A 21,516-nucleotide genomic window follows, 5' to 3' on the forward strand; every position below is an offset into this window, starting at 1 on the left:
CTACCTTCATAAGATCAAGCAACACACCACTTAAAATTCCCAAGTATCTTCTCTCTAGAGACTGTGGATGATTGACCGCTGGAAACTGTAAAAATAATATAGCATAAATATACTAAGAATGTAAACGAAGTATACATGAATGCAACATTTCAAAAAATAGAAACTACACAGTGAATAAAGGCATGTAATTAATGGGAATCATATGCACTGAAAAAGTTAGTGGTTTATAGAATCATAGAATCATAGAATCATTAAGGTTGGAAAAGGCCTCTAAGATCATCAAGTCCAACCGTCAACCCAACACCACCATGCCCACTAAATCATGTTCCTAAGCGCCTCATCTACACGTCTTTTAAATACTTCCAGGGATGGTGACTCCACCACTTCCCTGGGCAGCCTGTTCCAGGGCCTGACCACTCTTTCAGTGAAGAAGTTTATGAAACATTACAAAACATTACAAAACAAAGAAAGTATTCCTGATTAGTAGGGCAGTCAAGGAACCTCTCTCAAATAAGAAATAATCAATTTAGATTTATAAATGTGTTTGTGGCATTATGATTGACAAGAGGTGGGAGGTTTAAAATAGATTCAGAAATAATGTAAGTAATATATATTTTAAAAAAAGGATTAAAAATAGTTTTGAGAGAATTTGAGAGTGCGAATACAGTACTAATTAAATACCAAAGACTAACAGACAATTCCAAAATGTTTTTAGTCAAAACCATCAAAACCCCCAAGGTTTAAGGTTCAGGATTACTCCTGTGGTCATGCTGCAGTAAGAACTGGCAACACCATGAGAAGTAGTGCACATTGCTGGAGGGCATCTTTTGTCAACTAGAGTCTGGACAAAACCTGATGAAGGCAGAATTTGAAACTAGCACTGTCTGGAAAGAACAGGACGGGCAGGGATGATCTGAAGAAAGAAAAAATAAAGCACACAATTGGGTTTTTTTGCTTGCTTTGTAAACAAGGCAAGAGTCAAATAAAATGAAGATAGAATCTTTTCCTTTTATCAAATGAAAAAAAAGTTGCTCAATATTTCATTGCTATAACATAATGTCAAGTATAATGAGTTGAAAAGAAACAGACAACAGAGATCCATTTCCAGACCATGGCACGCATTGAACTGACAGCAAACAAATAGACAAACTGATTTCAGTGAGGTAAATTCAAATTTAAAAACTAAACATATATGCCAGTGTTTTCAGAATTAGAAATTAAGGCTGGATTTTCAAGAGAAGCATAAAATACCCTCATGGATCCAACTTATGCTGATTTTAGAGAAAATTACGCATTTGAATACCAGAGAAGCCTCTGGAAGAAAACAAACCAAAACAAAACAACAATCAGCCAGCCTAATAACACTAATCAGTTCATCCAAAACTACGCAACTGAGATCCAGACACTTTGTTAGCAGTTCCCAGAGTTGTGGAATTTGCCTAATACTATGCAAGTGTTTCAATTGCAGCCTGGCTTGATCCCATCCACATCCTATGTATTTTCTAAAAAGTCCTCTTAAGCTAACACATCAAAACAAGAATACTGACAATAGGAAGCTTGCAGTGTTCTTGTCTACTGGTACATAAAAGCCATCACTGTATGTCCAAATGGGCTCAAGTCATACATAAAAAACATACCCACATAAAATACTGAGTTATAGTTAAAAATCACTGAAAATACAAGAAAACAACAAAATTCAAGTCAGTGATTAAGACAGACAACAGCAACAGAAAATCACCAAATATGAAGACAACAAACATTTTATGTGGAAGTTTGCTATAGTATAAAAACATATGAGAACTATATGTTTCGTCTAAAATGTCATTGAGTAGGAGGTCTTAAAGACTTTTATTCCTTTGCTTTCACTTGTGCATTTTTCAGCTCTCCCTTACATCTAGGGATTGTTACAGTTAGATGCATATATTCACATGTTTACCTGTCTCAGATTAAATACTAGCTTCAAACCTATGCTTTAAAGAGCAACCCAGTACAAACACTCATTTCCAAAAATACATTTTATTTGGAAGCAAAATGCATTGCACGTGCACTGTATGTGTATAAGTGTTAGACCACTATGAATTGCTGCCCATTGTTTGTATTGGCATTGCTTTTCATAGATTACATTATGTGAGCTTTGAAGGAAAATGAAGGAATATTCGTTTGAATATGTTTGTTCCTAAATAGTGTGTGTATTTTTCTTTTTACTTTGCTTTCGTTTGAAGTGGTTTACTAACGATTGAGAATTTTTTTTAAGTCCAAGTCTGCTATGTTGATTTTAGATAGTAACTTAGGTGAACCAAGGCTTCCATGCTTCCTCCGCTTTTAACATAAACCAAATGGCAAAATATTCTTGTCTTCATATAGAATGACCATCATAAAGAAGATTTTACATTTGGAATAACCAGGGAAACATGAAAACATGCCAAAGGCATGCAAAGCACTAATACGAGATGGCTACTCACTGTGATTGTTCATATTCTCCAGCTTATTTGTAACTTATTTCATAGAATCATAGAATAGAATAGAATAGTTTGGGTTGGAAGGGCCCTTCAAAGGTCATCTAGTCCACCCCGCCTGCCGTGGGCAGGGACATCTGCAAGTAGATCAGGGTGCTCAGAGCCCCGTCCAACCTGACCTGGAATGGTTCCAGGGATGGGGAATCTACCACCTCTGTGGGCAACCTGTTCCAGTGTTTCACCACCCTCATCATAAAAAATTTCTTCCTTATATCTAGTCTAAAATCTACCCTCTTTTAGTTTGAAACCATTCCCCCTTGTCCTGTCGCAACAGGTCCTGCTAAAAAGTTTGCTCCCATCTTTCTTATAAGCCCCCTTTAAGTACTGAAAGGCCACAATAAGGTCTCCCCAAAGCCTTCTCTTCTCCAGGCTGAACAACCCCAAGTCTCTCAGCCTTTCTTCATAGGAGAGGTGATCCATCCCCCTGGTCATTTCTGTGGCCCTCCTCTGGACCCGCTCCAACAGGTCCACATCTTTCTTGTGCTGAGGGCTCCAGAGCTGGACGCAGTACTGCAGGGGTCTCACCAGAGCAGAGTAGAGGGGCAGAATCACCTCCCTCGACCTGCTGGCCACGCTGCTTTTGATGCGGCCCAGGACGTGGTTGGCCTTCTGGGCTGCAAGTACACATTGCCGGCTCACGTCCAGCTTTTCATCCACCGGTACTCCCAAGTCCTTGTCCACAGGGCTGCTCTCAATCCCTTCATCCCCCAGCCTGTATTGATACCAGGGGTCGCCCCGACCCAGGTGCAGGACTTTGCACTTGGCCTTGTGCAACCTCATGAGGTTCACACGGGCCCACTTCTCAAGCTTGTCCAGGTCCCCCTGGATGGCATCCTGTCCGCAAGGCGTGTCGACGGCACCACTCAGCTTGGTGTCATCTGCAAACTTGCTGAGGGTGCACTTGATCCTGCCGTCTATGTCACTGATGAAGATATCAAACAGTACTGGTCCCAATACAGACCCCTGCAGGACACCACTTGTCACCGATCTTCATCTGGACACTGAGCCGTTGACCACTACCCTCTGGATGCATCCATTCAACCAATTCCTCACCCACCGGACAGTCCACCCATCAAATCCATTCCTCTCCAGTTTAGAGAGAAGGATGTTGTGGGGGACCGTGTCAAAGGCCTGACAGAGGTCCAGACAGACGATATCCGTAGCCCTTCCCATGTCCACTGACGTAGAACAGTATTTACAGCACTACATTACCACTCACATTTTCTGTAAAGGCATGAGCTTATTGGTACTTTCTGATCCCACATTATTTTATTGTCTTGGGCCTTCAGCATAACATGGATGTTTTCTTCCTCAAAAGGACTGAAAAGAGATCACTGAATACTCCCTAAACCTCAGGAGTGAGGAAACGCATGGAGGAAATGAGCAGGAAGAAAAGAGAGAAAGTTTGCAAATGCGCATCTGAATACATGTGCATGTGGTGCTGGAGTGTGCGTATTAGAATTTTTAAAATCCTGTGCTACAATATGGTAGTACTCACAGTTACAGTAATGTAGAAATTCACAAAGCCTAAACATATGGATAAACAACTCCACATCATGGGCTAGTTTCTATCTTGTGAACACCCAGCACCAGATCCAGCTTATAAATAATAATTTGCATGATCACAGCATACCTTCCGTCTGCTATGCAACAGAAAATCTTCCGCTATTAAGCATTATGCTACATTCAGAAAAATGTACTTTTAAGGTTGTCTTATAGCACGGAATAAATTTTCCCCATGAAATAACTAATGAATATCACATTCTGAACCAACATTTTTTGTAGTATTTTTCATTTTTAGGCCATTATTCAGACTTTAGTTCAGTATTCAAAACCTACTCTCTGTTAGAATGCATATGTCACTGTTGTCATCATTAGTATCCTGACTTTACAGATGGGGCTAAGAAGGCAGGAACATGTCTGAGGCCAAGTAATAAACCATTGATCCAGGAAAAGAACAGAGACTCATAACTCTCAACCCTGTGCTAATCACATTAGGTCCATGCTGTCTTCTTGAATTATTTTAAAGCTACAAAATAAAGATACCTCATTTTCATCCTAAGACACTACAGAGCATTTATCCAAATAAGATTACACTGCGCAACTAGAACTGCTGTAAAATAATGTTGAAGAGGCAGTAATTTATTTTGCTTACAACTTTTAAAGCATTGCTTTCCTGATAAGGGGTATACATTTTTTTAAATAGAAAATCTCGTCCAGCCCACTGTTCTAAACAGGATCAAATACACACAGGACCTTGCAAGTAATGCTTGTCTAATCCTTTTTTAAACCCTCCACTGATGGAGGGTCTACAAACTTCAACAAAAACTCTTAGGAATTAGCTATCCCTGTAGCTAAAATAATTATCCTAACACCTTAAGCCAACTATTTCTTTTCTTATCATCATCATCATCAGCTATACCCAATTTATGGCAACCTTTACAATGTTTTAAGACAACTAGGTCCCCCCTCTTTCCCCTTCTCATTCTCTAAGTTTTCTCTTTTACAGAATAAAACTCAAATCTCGAGTCTTCAGCACAGATCAGGTCTCCTAAAGCCTTGGTATGTCTTTTTACAGGATTTTACACTAATGATTTCAGACTATTTTATCAAGATCATAAATTCACCTTTCTAAGGAACATTTATTAAGAAAAAATGAGAACCAAAACTGAATTACAAGAAAACATGAGTATAATCACGGACCAGGTATTGTTTAAGATAACAAAGCTACTACTTATATACTGCTTCTGGGATTTTGCCATATTGCGTGTCCCAACTTGAGCAGCCTCTCCACACTAGTGAGTCTCTGTCATTACATGGTATTGGCAAACCCCTGAAAGGTGAACAATGCTGTCAGTAGGAAGAGCTTTTTTACTCATGTGGCTTACATCAATTCCCCAGGAATATAAGTCAAAAGGCAAAAAGCTCTTCTGCCGTGATAGCGGCATCTATGGCCCAGATTTTTCCGACAGTAGCCTGAAGACAGCAGGCATGAATTTTCCACACCCTGAACTGACAGAGCTATGCCACTAAACCTCACAGTGCAAACCTGGCAGGGTAATGCTAAGCTGGGTTATAAATGTTAACTTGGATGCCAAAAAAGTCAAAGAAATGAAAGAAAATTTTTAATCAACTTTCAACTGTAAAACGAACATATTTATACAACTCAATACTGATGTAATCAGAATTTTACTTTGAATTATAAATGGCTTATAATCTAAGTATCCTACACTTACACAGAAACACACGCAGTAGATAACGCACAATGTAAATGAAAAGAACCTTCACAGCAACAATGACAATAGTGTAAACACTGTGTGAGTAAATTTAAAAAAAAAAAGAACAAAGCTTTCTCTTACCCGCAAGCCATGGAAGCGTGGGTTGCTGTAAAAGAGCTTCATCTGCTCGGCTGGCAGCGGGCCTAGCACCTTCTGAATGGTAAAGAGCTGGTCAATCTCGCTCTCGCCAGGAAACAAGGGCTGCCCGTCACTCAACTCTCCCAGGATACAGCCTACAGACCACATATCCACAGCCTTTCCATAAGGGGCTCTGCAAAGTGAACGTACAATGTTCTTCACCCACTGAAACTATCTTCTTACTGAGCTGTTTCAATTTATTGGTCGTATTTCCCATGGCCCGCTTCCTTACAATACAGAGAAACAAACTTTGATATTAAAGAAACTACCGCAAATTCCAGGCCCTCTGTTTCTGCCCTGGATTGCCTGATGTATTGCTGCTTGAAAAGGCAGGAGAGGGATTCTCAAGTACGCCCAGGGATCTGGTTACCTTTGTGAAAAATCTGACATACAAGAATAATCTTTCTGACTGCAAAGCAGTCAAGTTAAACTAGCACTAACTTCCCTTCTCTCCAGGGGCTAATGACTGTGCTCTATTTCTGCATTACACTTCTTTTTCCATTGTGCTTAATAGGTGGATAGGCATACTGGGTCTGGCCACTGGGAGAACAGAAATTATAAGGAATCTTTGTTTTGGCATTCATGCAGTGAAATTTTAATTAGAGAGAAAACAGCTTGCCCCTGAAAACTATTCCTTAAAAAACACAGGTGAGGAAGCAATGAAAGCACCATAAAATAAGTAATTCCTGTTTTGGAGCAAAGCCACAGGTGGCGTTTTGCAGAGACATTCTAATGGGTGGTCTCCATGTATGCAGGCAATGTTGCGTTGTGGGGAGGATGGCACCTGGTATTTTAAACTGCTAATGACAAAGGAAGCTAGGTTAGCAGTAAAGAGATGGAGGGAATTCCTCAGAAACAAAACTAAATGGTGTGAGTGTTACACTGGCAAGGGCTATACCAGCTTTTCTTGAGACTACATACAAGGGTATTCAATGGAAGAACAGGCAATGTGGGTGCTCTAGTCAGGAGAGACTACAGGCTTGAGGATGGTTTGTAAGACATGTAGGGCAGAAAATCGGAATACAGAGAATGGAAGTCTGTATGAAGAGGACAGAATGGTAGACTACTGCAACATTCAATCTAAATGCACGAACATTGCAGAAACACAGAATCTTTTTGGACAGTTTCTGATTTTCACTCTAAGGTTCTGTTCCTTGGCAAGCTTGTTTAGCCCCCTACCTCAATTATGCAATAGTTAACACATTACATACTTTCGGCTTTTCATTATTCCTACTATAGACTGAAGCAACTCCTTCTGTAAGCCCGAGTTCTTGCTTATTGAATTTGTAAAAAAATTCTGTAGGCATCCAACTTACTCCAAGAATCTCTTTTGGATGGTTAGGTTTTGAGCAGAACGACTGGAGAATTCTTCTCATGTCAAAGAAAAAGCATATAAAAAGAATAAAGACTGGAACAAAGACTGAACTGAAAACATATTTCACTGAGGCTCTTCTTTTTGAAACTTGTAATCCAAGAACTCAGCCTCTGCTTCAAGAGATTTTTAAGTTACAGCTGGCTTGCCTATTTACTATTCCTGGAATAAGACAGCACCAGGAGTTGCAGTTGACAAATCCTATCCTAAATCTGTTCCCTTTGCTCCTTTCTTATGCTGATGATTAAAGATGTTTAGAGAGAGAACACCCATAGACTAAAGAAAAAAAAAAAGTGACTTTTCCCCATTGATTACTAATGATTAGTAATGGGGAGGGCACTTGACCAGAGGAGCCTGTAACCCTTGTGATGTTTAGTTAGGTGAAGGTGAGAAAGCGTTTCCAGCTGGACAATAGCCTGAGTGAAACTACAGGTCCACTGAGATGCCTTGTGCAGGAGTCTACAGTAGCTAGGAAAGCTGAAGCAGGACACCAAAATTTCAAGAACCACTTCCCTTTCAGAATCTGCCATGAGACACTGCAGTCCTTTCAAACAATCATCACAAAATCAAACTTTGCCCTACTGGAATAGACGGCTGACAAGGAACCACTGGCGGGCAAAGCAGAGCATGCCAAAACTCCTGAAGTACTACTACTACAATTGGCTCTGTGGGTTCATAATTCCCTTACTAATCTCGCATAGTGACTACTTGTGGATGTGCTGAGAGACTCAATGTTTGTTCTTTCTGTGATGCTGCTTGTCCAAACCACCCATTAGGTCAGGTCTGAGTGCCAAGGATGGACTAGTTTTTCTCCACACTGCAAAAGGCAACACAGACGAGAACAGACTCCGAAGCCAAAGATCTGCTCTTAAGCTATTTTGTGCCTATACTGGAAAATTGAGGCTCTGTAAGCAAAAGAGTTTGTGAGAGTGCAACTAAAAAACCTACCTGTTTATTATGATGGAAAAACAAGCACATCTTTATTTGCAATTGGCAAATTTAATTGGCAGGTTTCTCCACTGAAATGTGAAATGGGGAAAAGGTTGCTGTAGGCTGGGGCCTTGGAGAACAAGCTAAGGTTACAACTGAGGAATGGGCTAAAACTCCTTTGAGGCAGGAACCATTACCTTTCCTTGCTCACAAGAATAAAAGAAGCCGAATCAGTTTAAGAAGTTTTCACTATTTACTCTGTAGTCAAACAGAAACAAATCAGAAAATGCCCATTTCTTAAGGCACTAGCAGAGCAAACTGCAACTTTTTTGTCTGAAAAGGCATGCTCAAGACTCCTGTTCTGCTGACTGTCAGGATCAGTCTTGTCAGATCATAACAGGCAAACAATGCAAGAGTGATGTGGCTGGATAAATGAAATAACTCCTGTAGGACTGAGAGACCACAAATCAGAAGTACTATAGTCTATTCCTGCACAAATTAGATTCTCCAAAACATGTTTTCATCTAGTAATTTGATGTGCCTTAAAAATCTACTGGCTTTTAGCAATATTTTGTCATCGAAAGGCACAGACTACTCCACTAACAGTTACCTGAGGCTCTCCAAAGTGAGAAGATTTTGGATCTTCTGTGAATAATTAGGCAGCAATTTCTTTCCTCTCCTGAAATGTAAGTCTTGAACTTTATCGCAAAACAGAAACCTCTCTGGGACACATTTTAAAAATTGAAAAAGTAAACTGTATTTGGTAAAATGTATATATTTAACAATCCTTGGAAGGATTTTGAATATTAGATGCTTATAAAGATTTGGTAAATGCAGGGGAAGGGGGAATGGGTAAGATGAGTGTCTGGGAAATAGAACAGGATTGCCAAGAAACAGACATCACTTTGTGCCAGAAAAACTTGGCATTAAAAACATACACCAGCAAAGTTGAAGTCATATGCATTAAATACACATACTCCCTCCTTTCTCTACAACCTAATCAAACAAGTTTAGTCAATTACAAACAGAAGTGATTCCTGCTAAATTTCCTGTGGCAATGAAACAGTTTTGAAAACTGCAGGTCAGATTAATACTATGTCTGTCAAGCCGTTCACATCTTTCCTCCTAACTCCTCATTACTACTGTAGACAAGGAGTAAAATGGTGTGTAACTAAAAAGGCCACAATAGATGCTTTCTTTCCAAGTCCTTTTTTATAATTATATATACACATACACACATGCACTTTGCTGGAAGCTTAATAATATCTGTTTTCTCCAAAATATGAAAAACTGAGCTTTGAGGTTTTTAATGGCAACTTTAACATACCATTCTACATATAACAATGCAACTGCCTACCAATTTGATTAAGATTAGCACAGCTCTGGGAATACTGGGATGACTTTATTGACAGAGTAATTATTACCTAATGCTTTACCTATTCAAGAAATGTCTAGTTCAGTGTTAATCAAAGCTTCCAACAAAGACTTGTTTCTCAGCAGCATGCAACATTTTGCTTAAAGAATCTTAAGAGTGACCAGTACTTTTTTGATTCATCCTGTGGCTAACAATTCCTTATTTCTAGAATATGTATATATAAGTACATATATGATATACATACAGGAATTATATTCTATGAGAGTAATCATGTAGTTTAGAATAATGCACAGTTAACCTTGATAGTAATGGAAAGATCACATATAGTAGATGTCCAGTTATTTCTGTCTCTTTCTTCACCCTTTTGGGTCCTATGAATTTGTTCATAATATCTGAAAATCTGTTTGACCTTGTGAGGTAGTAAAACACTCATTTTACAGATTAATAAAAGAGTAAAACTAAATTGTCCGGCTGAGGCCACTCATGTAACTACTGCTTTCACAGGCAATGCAACACTAACTTCTCAGTGCTTTATTAAAATGATTTCATACAGCCTCCTTCCATAAATTCTTCCTGACTAGTAAAAAGCTAGCACCATCCTCCTGAGCCACTTCAGCAGTGTGGATAAAGGGTGACTGGGAATGAAAACCAAATTACAGTTTTGACCCAAAGGATGAAGAGAACTAGGAGTGTAGCATGGTGAAAGCTGCACTGCCATTGCTACGTGATGTCCACCACAAGGCTGATGGAACATTTCAGGCTACAGGACTACCACAGAAACCTCTTCTAAAGGGAATGGAAAGGGGCAGGAGTCTGAAGTACAACTGTTATAACTCAGCTTCATATTTTAATCTGTTAAACACTGCTCAGCTCAAGACAGGTCAACATGTCAATGATTCATGCCGACTTACTGGAAATGAACAAAAATTAATGAAAATCTGGAAGCCTCTTGAAATCTTCCCTTTAAACCAACCACAGCTTTCCATGGGTAAATCTTACAAAAGGTGCTTAAAAAAAATATAAAGAATCAGTCAAGATTTATCATGGCAGTTCTACAAACTGTACTTACCCAAGCAGGAGTTCAGGTGAGCGGTACCATCTGGTAGCCACGTATTCTGTATAGTTAGCATTGCTTCCTTCAGAGAGATTACGAGCAAAACCTGTCAAAGAAACAGTGTGAAAGATTATATCCTATTTTAAATACAATATGCATATCACCACTGATTTTGGCACGCCTATATGGAAGCCAATTGTTTACAACCCCTAGTGCAGAATGATGTCCAACATTTGCTTGTCTACTGAAATGCAAGCTTTTATCAATATGACAGTGAAAGTCAAAACAGATTGATAGAAGTTACCTGTCAGTATGCCATGCAAGCTATTGAACTATTGCTACTAAATTTCACTGAGAAGCTGTTTGCAGAAGACTCATAACATTAGAAATGTAACATATGCATGGGGAGTAGACTGTTCCAGTCATTGATCCTAACTACTGCAGTCTCACTGCATGCAATTTTTTAAACTGGTCAAGAAACTACGTATTATTCTCATCTAAGGACACCCCCTCCCTGAACTGGCAAGGAACAGGGTCATCTCCCCAAAACTACAAAAGGTAGGAGTCTACTAAAGATCAGCAAAACTGCCTTATATCTGCATTTGGCTAACTCCACATGCGTCACCTTCTCACCTGCTTTAGCATCACACTCATAGCAAGGCTCTTAGTGAATTAGGATCAGAAACCAAGTCAAAATTAACTTCCTCCTTCACATCATTTTGTTAAGAATTAAAAAAAAAAGTATACTTATTTGCAATTGTACCAAAACGTAACTTCTGTCCTAAGGCAAAACAATTAAGACCACCGACTGTGATAAGAATGCATATATTGGAAAACCCAGATGTAGGAATAATTTATATTTTTGTTTTCATTGTCCTCCATTATGTCCTCCATTTATAAAAAGTCAGCCGAGCACCACAGTAATGATGCTACTGGATTCTTCATGTAGGAGTACTCTAGGGTAGATGCTGGCATTGTTTTCAGAAAAGTATCTAGTGTCTTACTGTTTTCAAACAAATGATTAATAATAAGGTCAGACAGGACAGACAGATCTCAGCAGCAAGACTCCAGATATGTAAGCTCCTTACTAGAGTTCAAACTAAGACAAATTTTTGGGACTGAAATACGGAAGCAACATTTTCAAAATGCTTTCTTACTGGGATGTGGCATTAAAACTGAGTCTTTCCATTATCACACGAGTGATGAAGAAAGAATAAAAATTCCAAAGTGTTGCAGAGGTGTAAGGCATAATTTCATTTTCAGAATCAGCAAGTGCTACTTAAATGCAATAGTCATTCTTCTTTATATCTAAGTTCTTATGCAGAAGCTGCCAAAATTGCTTTTCCCACACGACTACACTTGTAAGGTTGTAATCTTTTAAATTTTTTTTTTTTTTAGTATTCTGAAAGTGTATCTCATTTGGCAGCTTAGTGTGAAGGAGTCCAGCCCTGCTCACCCCTGTGGAACACTAAATTACTCCAATTGAAGTAAAAGTTTGGATGCAGATTATTATTATTAGACTAGTGATCTGAGAAAACAATGCTAAATTTGTTACTGACAGAGGTTACAGCTGTTACTTTTTGCAAGGTGCCTCTACCTTCAACAGTTAGTAAATTAAAAGGCATGTATGATGAGGAACAGATATTTCAAAGTTGTCCCAAAATAATAATAATTCTGATCTGTTCCCATGAAATCTAATGAACATTACTGATGCTGCTGGAGAAAAGCTGGAAAGGAATTTTTTATTACATGTAACATTGGGTTTGGGTAAATTTCTAAACATTACTATATTTAGAACTGCTTAGGCAGCCCTGTTTCTGTTTCAACTTACATGACCCATCTGATTAATCTTGTCAGTGAAAAATTCATTCATGTGTTTAAAGAAGAGAGGGGAGATAACCAGGAGCTACACTGAAGAAATGGGACAGTCAAAGTGAACAGTGGGGAGTCCCCAAGTGAATGGGGGGGAAGGGGAAGGTGTCACATGATACAAATAAACACATGTGCTAATGTAACACACAGGGCTGGCAGCCCACCAGCCCATGTGCGCCAGAAGAATAATCAAGAAGTCAAGGATGCACCCTCCTCCCTCCAGGCCAGTCTATTGGAACTTGATCATAGTCAGCAGCTACTATGTCCAGAGATCAGCAGCAGCTAACATAGTTTGAAAAAAGGATCAGCCCCCAACTTTATAGACTAGGTGCAGCACATATTTGATGTGGCAAGACAGGAAGGAAAATTATCATCATGGACTTCAGTGACATCTATATATTGTTGGGTGATGTAAGAAACCATTTTATGGATTCACTACTGCTCTGTCTCTATGACACCATGCTGAAAGATGATGGACAGAATTAATAATTCAAGAAAGCATAATACCTTTCTAGGGGCACAATTACTTTTTTTTTTTGTCATAGTGGAGTTAGCTTATTGTTCCTTCCTCCAAACTGTGCTGAGGTATTGGGAAGAATTTTTTGATATCAAAATACGAGAAGGTAACTAGGGAGAAGATTAGACCAAATTCTTAACAGTGAGAATGAATAGATTAGAACACGAAGACAAAAGGTGATTTGGGTGAGAGCAACTATGAAAGTAACAGAGTTTGCAAATGCATCACAATGCAAAGAGGGAGAACAAGCAAAATAAGAGATTTCAAGAAAGAATTTTAAACAACTCAGAACAGGGCAGGAAAGATGTCAAGGAAAAAGGTGTGAGGAAAAAAGAAGATTGTCTATCTTCCTATAGAGAAATAAGGCAAATTTAAGTTAGACAAACTAAAGCATTCTAACATCAATGACATGTAAGTACTTAAAGAGGTGCCTAAGAACACTAGGGAACCTCCATTACTGAGAATTTTAAAAATAAGCTAAGCAAACACTTGTCAAGACTGACACAGACATGCTTAATCCTTTCTTTGAGTAGGTGGAAGAACTAGAGAATTTCTTGAGGTCTTTTCCAGTCCCGTGTTTCATGATTTCTATGCTTACGCATCATACAGAGATTAAGAGATTGCTAAAACAAGTAATTTTGAAGCCCTGGTGTTGAAACAGCAAACACGCCAGCGAGAAAGACTCCTTCCAACAGTCAGATACATCTGCTGTAATCGGCATTTTGTACTGTTCTCTTTTTCCACTTCTATTGGCAGAAATGACACCCACACAACATGTGTCCAGGCAAGCACCGCGCATTCAATCTCATTTTTATCTAGCACAATATGTACAGAACACATGGCAAAAGGATTATGAGGAACTATCATCATAAAAACTTATGAACTTGTCTATTCAAATTGTTTTGTCCACTGGGCTATTCAGAAACACCCAATTACTTCAATACCTGCATTGGGATGGATGCACAGACTTTTTCTTTGCATTTGTTATCACATGAGAAATGTGGCACTGTATGTGACAAGTACCTGTGTTCCAAAATGTGATTTAAGTTAGGTAGACAGAGAGCATACTTTAAATCATGTTAAAAGGCAAATTCTTATATCCTAATATGTACCTGTTCAGGAAACGCTTGTGGCTAATACCGTTCTGACAGACATTTTACAGTAATAGCTTAAGCTACTAGCAATAATGTCAATTAGCAGTAAGGCTAAAAAATTAAAATTGATCCCAAACTATAAGAGTTGCTTGGAATTTTAAATTCAACTAAATCTGAAACATTGATCAAAATTCAAACTAACCCACATGAACAGTAAGAACAACAGAAATTCCCATAACTTAGTTTGCTTTCCTTGAGGTTTTGCGGAGTTTTACCATGAGTACATTGTGATTGCATGTCTCTTCCAACAGCAGAAAGACAACGTGGCTGGAGTGTACGGTGTGAGCAAGCCAACAGACCAGACCACCACTGCTGACAGAATTCACACCATCTATACGAGTGACTGTTGTCTAGAACATGATCGTACCATTTGTTTGGCTTTTTATTTTACTGCAATACTGCTGCACAAAGGATGTTCACACGAGTTTAAACGCACAAAGATTTGTTAGCTGATGGCCTATGCCAACTCTAACGGTGAATGTTACTTTCAGGGGGGACATCCCCCCCCAAAAAAAACACGAGGGAGGGAGAGCGAGGGCCAGGGAAGGCTCTTCCCCATGGCTGGGGAAGGAGGTGGGGGTGAACAGTTCCCATCAGGACCCACTCATGCCCCTATTGGCTGTTTCTGCTTGTGATGCTTTTAGCCCCGATTGGAGCAAACGTTGGTCACAGGGGCAGGCACTGCCCGCTGATTGGTTGTTAAGCTCTGCGCAAAGCAGCGATTGGGTCCCCTAACCACCCAAAGTTGGCGCAGGGGGTGAAGGGGTGAAGAAGGAGCATGGTGTACGCCACGCCAGCCTTCCCTCCCTGGGAGAGCCCTGGCCCTGCCAACCCCAGTGGGGTTTGCTTTGCAGCGGCAAGGCCCTGAAAGTAAGTGTGGGGTAAGGGAAAAATCCTGCCCCACCAGCTCTGGGCAACGCTGCCAGGGCAGCCTGGGCACAGAGCTGCCAGGGGAGGGCGGCCGCAGCGGTGCAGACAGGAGGCCTGTGGATACCAAAAAGGCAAAGGCACTGAGGGCACCGTGCAAGGGTACCCTGCTGTTCTGTCCCCTTAATTCAAGGAACTCATACGGACCAAATCTTCCAAGGCTTTTCCTAGAACGATTATTGTTTCTGAATGCTTAAGCAAAAATGCCTTTAGGATTAAAAGAAATAAGCAGCACTGCAAATGACAAATGCCTTTTTCATGTTCCTAAAAAACTATTTCAATCTATTTTTTTAGTAGTTCTTCTTTTCATTCAAAATTGCAGAGGTTTGAAATAACAGCTTTCAAACTGCTCTGCACTAAAAAATGCCCATGGGTAGCATAATGGAATTGGTTTTTATTTACCAAGCCAAACTGTAAACTTTTTGGAGGGAACAATATTTTATTCTGTGTTTATGTAGCATTTAGAATAAAAATACAGATTTTTGGAACAGTGTACACTCTGCCCTGTTGTCTTCTGGGGATTACTCACATGGACAAAGTTCATCTTGTGCTTGGGTGCTGATTCTTCAAAGCCTCAAAGCTGACATTAAACAGGTATTGATAGGTCAGGAAACATCAAAGTTAACATTACACATACAACTGTATCCTCCAGCCATTCAGTCATTAATCATACGTGGACACATGATTCCTTGATGAACATAACAATAGAAGTTGACCTATAACTATACACATAACTGTCCAAAAAAGCCAGTGGTTCAAAAAGTATATAAAAAGTATGAGTTTATTGTATCTTTACTAAACAAGGAAGAATTACCTCTTCTTTTAATACGCAGGCCAGAAAAACCTACAGTTTTGCTAGCATCCTAATCAGCTTATCATGTGCTGTTCTCAGCTGAATGCCAATAACACTGCCAGTAAAAACCTTGTCAATAACACTGCTAGTAAAAACCTTGTCAAATATAGGAAGAGATAAATGTAGTATTTCTATTGACATGTTAATACAGGTATTTCACAGGGTATGCAAATTAAGCCCAGACATCTTTCAAATTAAAGTACTAGTCACAAACCTGAAGAAGTAATCAATTCTGACCACTAAAAGGGTTTTAAACAGCACATACTGTAGAACTCTTGTAAGAATAAGGCAAAACTCCACTGCAAGATATTTTCTTTAAAAAGTTAAGAAGCAGGTATCTATCTATTGAACTTACCAAAGTCACACAACTTCAGAACATCGTTGTGGCTTATTAAGAGATTCTCTGGCTTGATATCTGGAATATCAGAGTGAGAGAGAAAAAAAAAAAAATGCTATTAACATCTCTTTTAATTTTGAACTTTGTCAACAAATATTATTTCATTATAACATATTTAGAGATATTCATAGAATCATAAACAAAGCATTACAAGAGCAACTGCTGAAACAGCTTCCAGCAACTCAGTTTGTGAACATGCAGAATTAATTTTCTGCCTTCTGAATTCTTTTAAAGTGTTTCCCAACAAAATATGGGAAGACAAAAGGTGCTTACAGATATTCCTGGGCAACAAACCAATATGCAGAATATTACATATTGCAAAATAATAAAAAGAACTGACATTTAATTACCCAGTTAACCAATAAAATGTTAAAGTGTGTTGTGCTCAACATTTTCATTTATGATGATCTTTTTGATCACCTCTTGTCATTTGTTTAGAAAAAATGTGTTGCCTAGTTTTAAGCCTGTTTTTTTATTCCTATATGGATATCATGGTATCCATATATGGTATATTTTTCAAACTATATTTTACAAAATATTTTCAGACTCTTGCTTATGTTTGATCAGTCTCAAATATAAAGAGCATATTGTATGAGAATTTTAATTTATTGGAAATATTAATCAGAAATGTTACTCTTGCAAAGCCACAAAGCAAAATACAATTTTATTACATCAGGATAAAATACATAAAACTAGATAAAGTCACACATCAAGATATGTACTGTAAGTGCTTGAAGTTTAGAGGAGAAAGTAAATATACAGAGCTGAACACTTGGGAGCTGGAAAGAACTGCCTTAAGAAGTAAAACACAGGGGACCAAGCTTTAAGTTCTGGGTTATTTTTCTCCTAACATTCTATTATCAGATTCAAAAGTGAAATGACTGAGCACCACGAAATGTTTTAAAAAAATTCCTTTTCCTTTGGCAACGTTTGTACTGCAGTTTCACTTTGCTGGGCATATGATACAATCTTTATTCATATCCCATATTACTTTTAAAACAATCTGAAGTCACGCAGCAGACTTAAGACCCAGCCAAATTTACAGATATTTTTTTTCTGTTGATCATAGAATCATAGAATCGTTTAGGTTGGAAAAGACCTCTAAGATCATCGAGTCCAACTGTAAACCTAACGCTGCCAAGTCCACCACTAAGCACCACGTCTACATGTCTTCTGAATACCTCCAGGGATGGTGACTCAACCACTTCCCTGGGCAGCCTCTTCCAATGCTTGACAACCCTTGTGGTGAAGAAATTTTTCCCACTATCCAATCTAAACCTCCCCTGGCACAACCTGAGGCCATTTCCTCTTGTTCTATCGCTTGTTATTTGGGAGAAGAGACTGACACCCAGCTCGCTACAACCTCCTTTCAGGTAGTTGTAGAGAGCGATAAGGTCTCCCCTCAGCCTCCTCTTCTCCAGACTAAACAGTCCCAGTTCCCTCAGCCGCACCTCACAAGACTTGTTCTCTAGACCCTTCACCAGCTTCGTTGCTCTTCTTTGGACACAATATAAAGCAATTGCTTATATTTATGTTAAATGCAAATTACTTCAAGCTGTAACATCTTTCCCTTTAGAAGCAAATTCCTACCCAGGGCTTATTTTCATGTGGAGAACTACACACTTACCTCTATGAACAATATCATTCTTATGGCACCAATGAATTGCTTTAATTAGCTGGTAGATATAGCTTTTCACTTTTTCTGGTGGAACTCCATTTGGCATTTCTTCTAGCAATTCAAGCATATTCTAAATGTTTAAAAGACACATTATTTAGAAGAGTTATATTGCATTTGCTAGAAGAGAACACGCTTTCAACATTCTGAAGCAACATACTTAGCCAGTGAGCCTGGCTATGCAAAATCAGTAGTTTAACATTCAAGGAGTGTATTTTGATCATAAGCATACTACTAGCTGTTCTCATTCTAAAGAAAGCACTTGTGAAGACAACAAACAATCCTTCAAGGTGAACCACAAATACACCACAAGTCCTTAAAAGACTGTCATCAAACCACTTAGCTTAAAACTTCTAAAAAGTCATTTAGTTACAAAAAGTTGCTTGAACAGAAACACCAGGCCACTGTGGTTATATGAAAGGTTTAGTAGAGCACAGCATTTTGTAAATATCTGACTGTGCTTCAACATACTGCTTTCCTCATTATTAAGCTAGTTCTGCTGCTTTGACATAGCAAGGCCATGATTAATCACAAACCATGTCTGTATGTGAATGGGTATAGATAAAGCAACACAAGCCTGTTAGTGCAAATGAAGTAAGAGATATAAAAATGCCTCATAAGAGCATAAATAGTAACCTAGGGAGTATCCCATAGCTATATGTCAGCTATATTGATCTTAGACATATTTGCACTACAGTAACTATGGCCATATTAACTGTTTTATGGCTATACCTAGGGAAGAAAATAAGCCAATTGTTTATACTAATAAATTTCCTCTTTGAAAAAGGACATTTAGATTCCCATTATGGTAGCAAATGTGTCCATTTTGCACAATTAGAAGTACAATGGAGTTGCACTCTGAATCCTGAATGAATAATGGGTAGCAGCAGCCCACTTGAAGACAGAAAGGTCTTATTTACTGAATACCAAAATAGAAATAATTTTTTGGCTATATTGCCTTACGCAACTCATTTAATTATGGATTTGAGCATTTGTAGATTTTTCATTTAAAATAAATTTACCTTGTCTTTGACAAACATTTTCTTTAGCTGTATAATACAATTTTTGAGGTTTCTCTTGTAAGATATTTTAATGAACACAAATATAAGACAAAAAAAATGGAGACTTTGATAATACTTGAAAACATTTCTAAGTTTTGCAATTTGTGAATAAATACTGAAATTTATGTGCTTGAGTGTAAGTTCCTTAGAAATACACTTCAGATCTGAGAAAGGGAAATTTCTGTTAAGGAACCATATTGATTTTAGTTAGACTCCTGTCCACACAGAAGCCTGTGGATCTGGATAAGTAAGTCAAGAAGTTAGTGTTACAAATATGAACCAAAATAGTAGCATCAACACAACGAGACATAATCCTATATGAAGACATTAACTAAGGGGATGAGGAATAACGGAGATTAGACTAAATGTGAATTTAAGTAATGTGGATTTGAGCATCGTAGAGCTAAGATTCCCTAAAGGACACAAGGTGCTCATCACCAGTTAAAACAAAAATTAGCCTACTATACCACATTTTATTTAATTTCTTCTACTCTTCCCTCATCCAAAAATACAGAAATCATCCTGGTCTTCAAAGAAACTATTGTGGAAACTCTTTGACATATCTGAAAATGAGAAACATTCATGGACTACAAAGTCTAACTGACAATAAAGGTGACCATTAATATAGAAATTACATCAGGCACAGACTATACATGATGTCTACCTTTATCATTATATTCTTTTATTCTAATGCAAATAATGTTAGATATTGCAGCCTGGTGTTTTTACCAATATTAACAATTTTTAAAGTATATTCCTTATCAGATCAATTAAAGGTCTTTTACTTATGCTGCTCTTCCAACACACTATTACGGCAAGCTTAGCCAAGTCAACTATAACACAAAATTAAAGGTATGTTCTAAGTTCGTGTGTGATCAAAGACATTCCACATGTCTGGAACAATTACAAGGAACATGGGTGGAACAAGTTAACCTTTGGATGTTAGATCTAAGTACGATCCACCACGTTAGAAGTTGCTGATCTGCTGGTGAAAAACAAAACCGATTTCCGCCAAACTGTGGGCTAATATAGGTCACCTCACATTATGGAATAAAGTCATACAACATAATAGATTGTAAACTGAGATAAACGAGACACAGTATTGAGGGTGAGGCATCTTCACACGAGAGCGAATTGACTGAAGGGGACTAACACTCTGCTAGACTGCAACATCACACTGGCAGGATATTAAATGAAAATTTCAATCCAGGGAACAATAGCTCATGAAATCTCTCACAGAAATACATATATTTGAGCTTGCATTTATTTTTACTGTGTGTCTCTAAATACCATCTAATTATTTCCATGAAGAAATGCTAAACGGTTAGAATACAGAGGGAAGGTCTACCTTTATCATGAAGGTTGCAAAAATAACGAAAGACCGATCTGTTCTAGGTTGTTTCTCTCTGGAAACAGACCTGGCTGCTTGGCAGTAGCAGGCCAATCTAAGGAAATTTTGGAATCATTTCAAATGAGGTCAGGATTGGAAATAATGATAGTGATCTTTGCCAAATCCCTCTAAGCAACTATTGATAGTGGCCTTGTTACAGAAATATACAAACAAGTCCTATTTTTAACAGGGAAGGATGGAGAAAGTTGAAACAGATTCCAAGGTCAAAAGTCTATGATCTTGTTTTGAAAGACTATGTCAAGATTCATTACACAACACAAGGCAGTTAATCACCTTTACAATTAAACTGGACTATAGAGTTTGGATGGAAATTTTTCTTCAAATTTTATGTATTCCAGTCTACACAATTTGAGCATGTTTGTGTTCATATATGGAAGAACTTTTTTTTTAAAGACCAACACATGAAGTAAAAACAATAGTAAAGTTATCAGTGTTGCTTTCTCACAACAAATGTCTAACTACAACAATTCAGATTGTATTAAAGTTTCTGCTGTTCCTCTTTATAAATTAGAATAGCTTAATTTTTAAAAGTAAAAGTAATTTTAAAGACTTTTCCAGTACGCTGATGATTTAACTGTGGCAAGGATAGTACAAACTCAACTCACTTTTTCCACATATTCAAAAACTAAGTATAATTTTCCTCTTCTTCTGAAGGCTTCCTTCAGCTCCACTATGTTCTCCTGTTTCAAAGTGCGAAGCATTTTAAGCTCTCGTAAAGTGGTTTCTTTGACTTCTTCATTTTCTAGAGTGCAAAGTAAAAATGACATAATAAAACTTATTAAAAAACAAAAAAAACCCAAGTAACAAGTGTTAGAAATCTTTATTTTGAACCCCTGATGAAATTCCCTGTTTCTAGATATTACAGAGAAGAAGGCTTATTATGCAGTGTGGACTGACTCTGCTGCCTGGATGCTTCTGCACTCTAAGAGACGTAACTGAGGATGGTGGTATCATTATGCAACCCTCACAGACTTCCCATCGCTACC

The 21,516-nt window shown here is 38.3% G+C and overlaps 1 protein-coding gene across 1 annotated transcript in view; it reads right to left on the minus strand.

The window, feature by feature from the left end:
* Positions 1-21,272, minus strand: part of CDKL5 (cyclin-dependent kinase-like 5) — a gene marked incomplete at its 5' end in the record, with an annotated part of 49,932 nt that extends 28,660 nt beyond the window's left edge. The window contains 6 exons of the mRNA XM_009586197.1: positions 5-85; positions 5,876-6,065; positions 10,679-10,769; positions 16,342-16,401; positions 18,011-18,131; positions 21,136-21,272. Coding sequence (XP_009584492.1) covers positions 5-85; positions 5,876-6,065; positions 10,679-10,769; positions 16,342-16,401; positions 18,011-18,131; positions 21,136-21,272 — 680 coding nt within the window. The remainder of the gene's footprint in view (positions 1-4; positions 86-5,875; positions 6,066-10,678; positions 10,770-16,341; positions 16,402-18,010; positions 18,132-21,135) is intronic.
* Positions 21,273-21,516: the final 244 nt, after the last annotated feature.

This window comes from Fulmarus glacialis, unplaced genomic scaffold (assembly GCF_000690835.1).
Source record: "Fulmarus glacialis isolate BGI_N327 unplaced genomic scaffold, ASM69083v1 scaffold32219, whole genome shotgun sequence".
NCBI classification, from domain to species: domain Eukaryota; kingdom Metazoa; phylum Chordata; class Aves; order Procellariiformes; family Procellariidae; genus Fulmarus; species Fulmarus glacialis.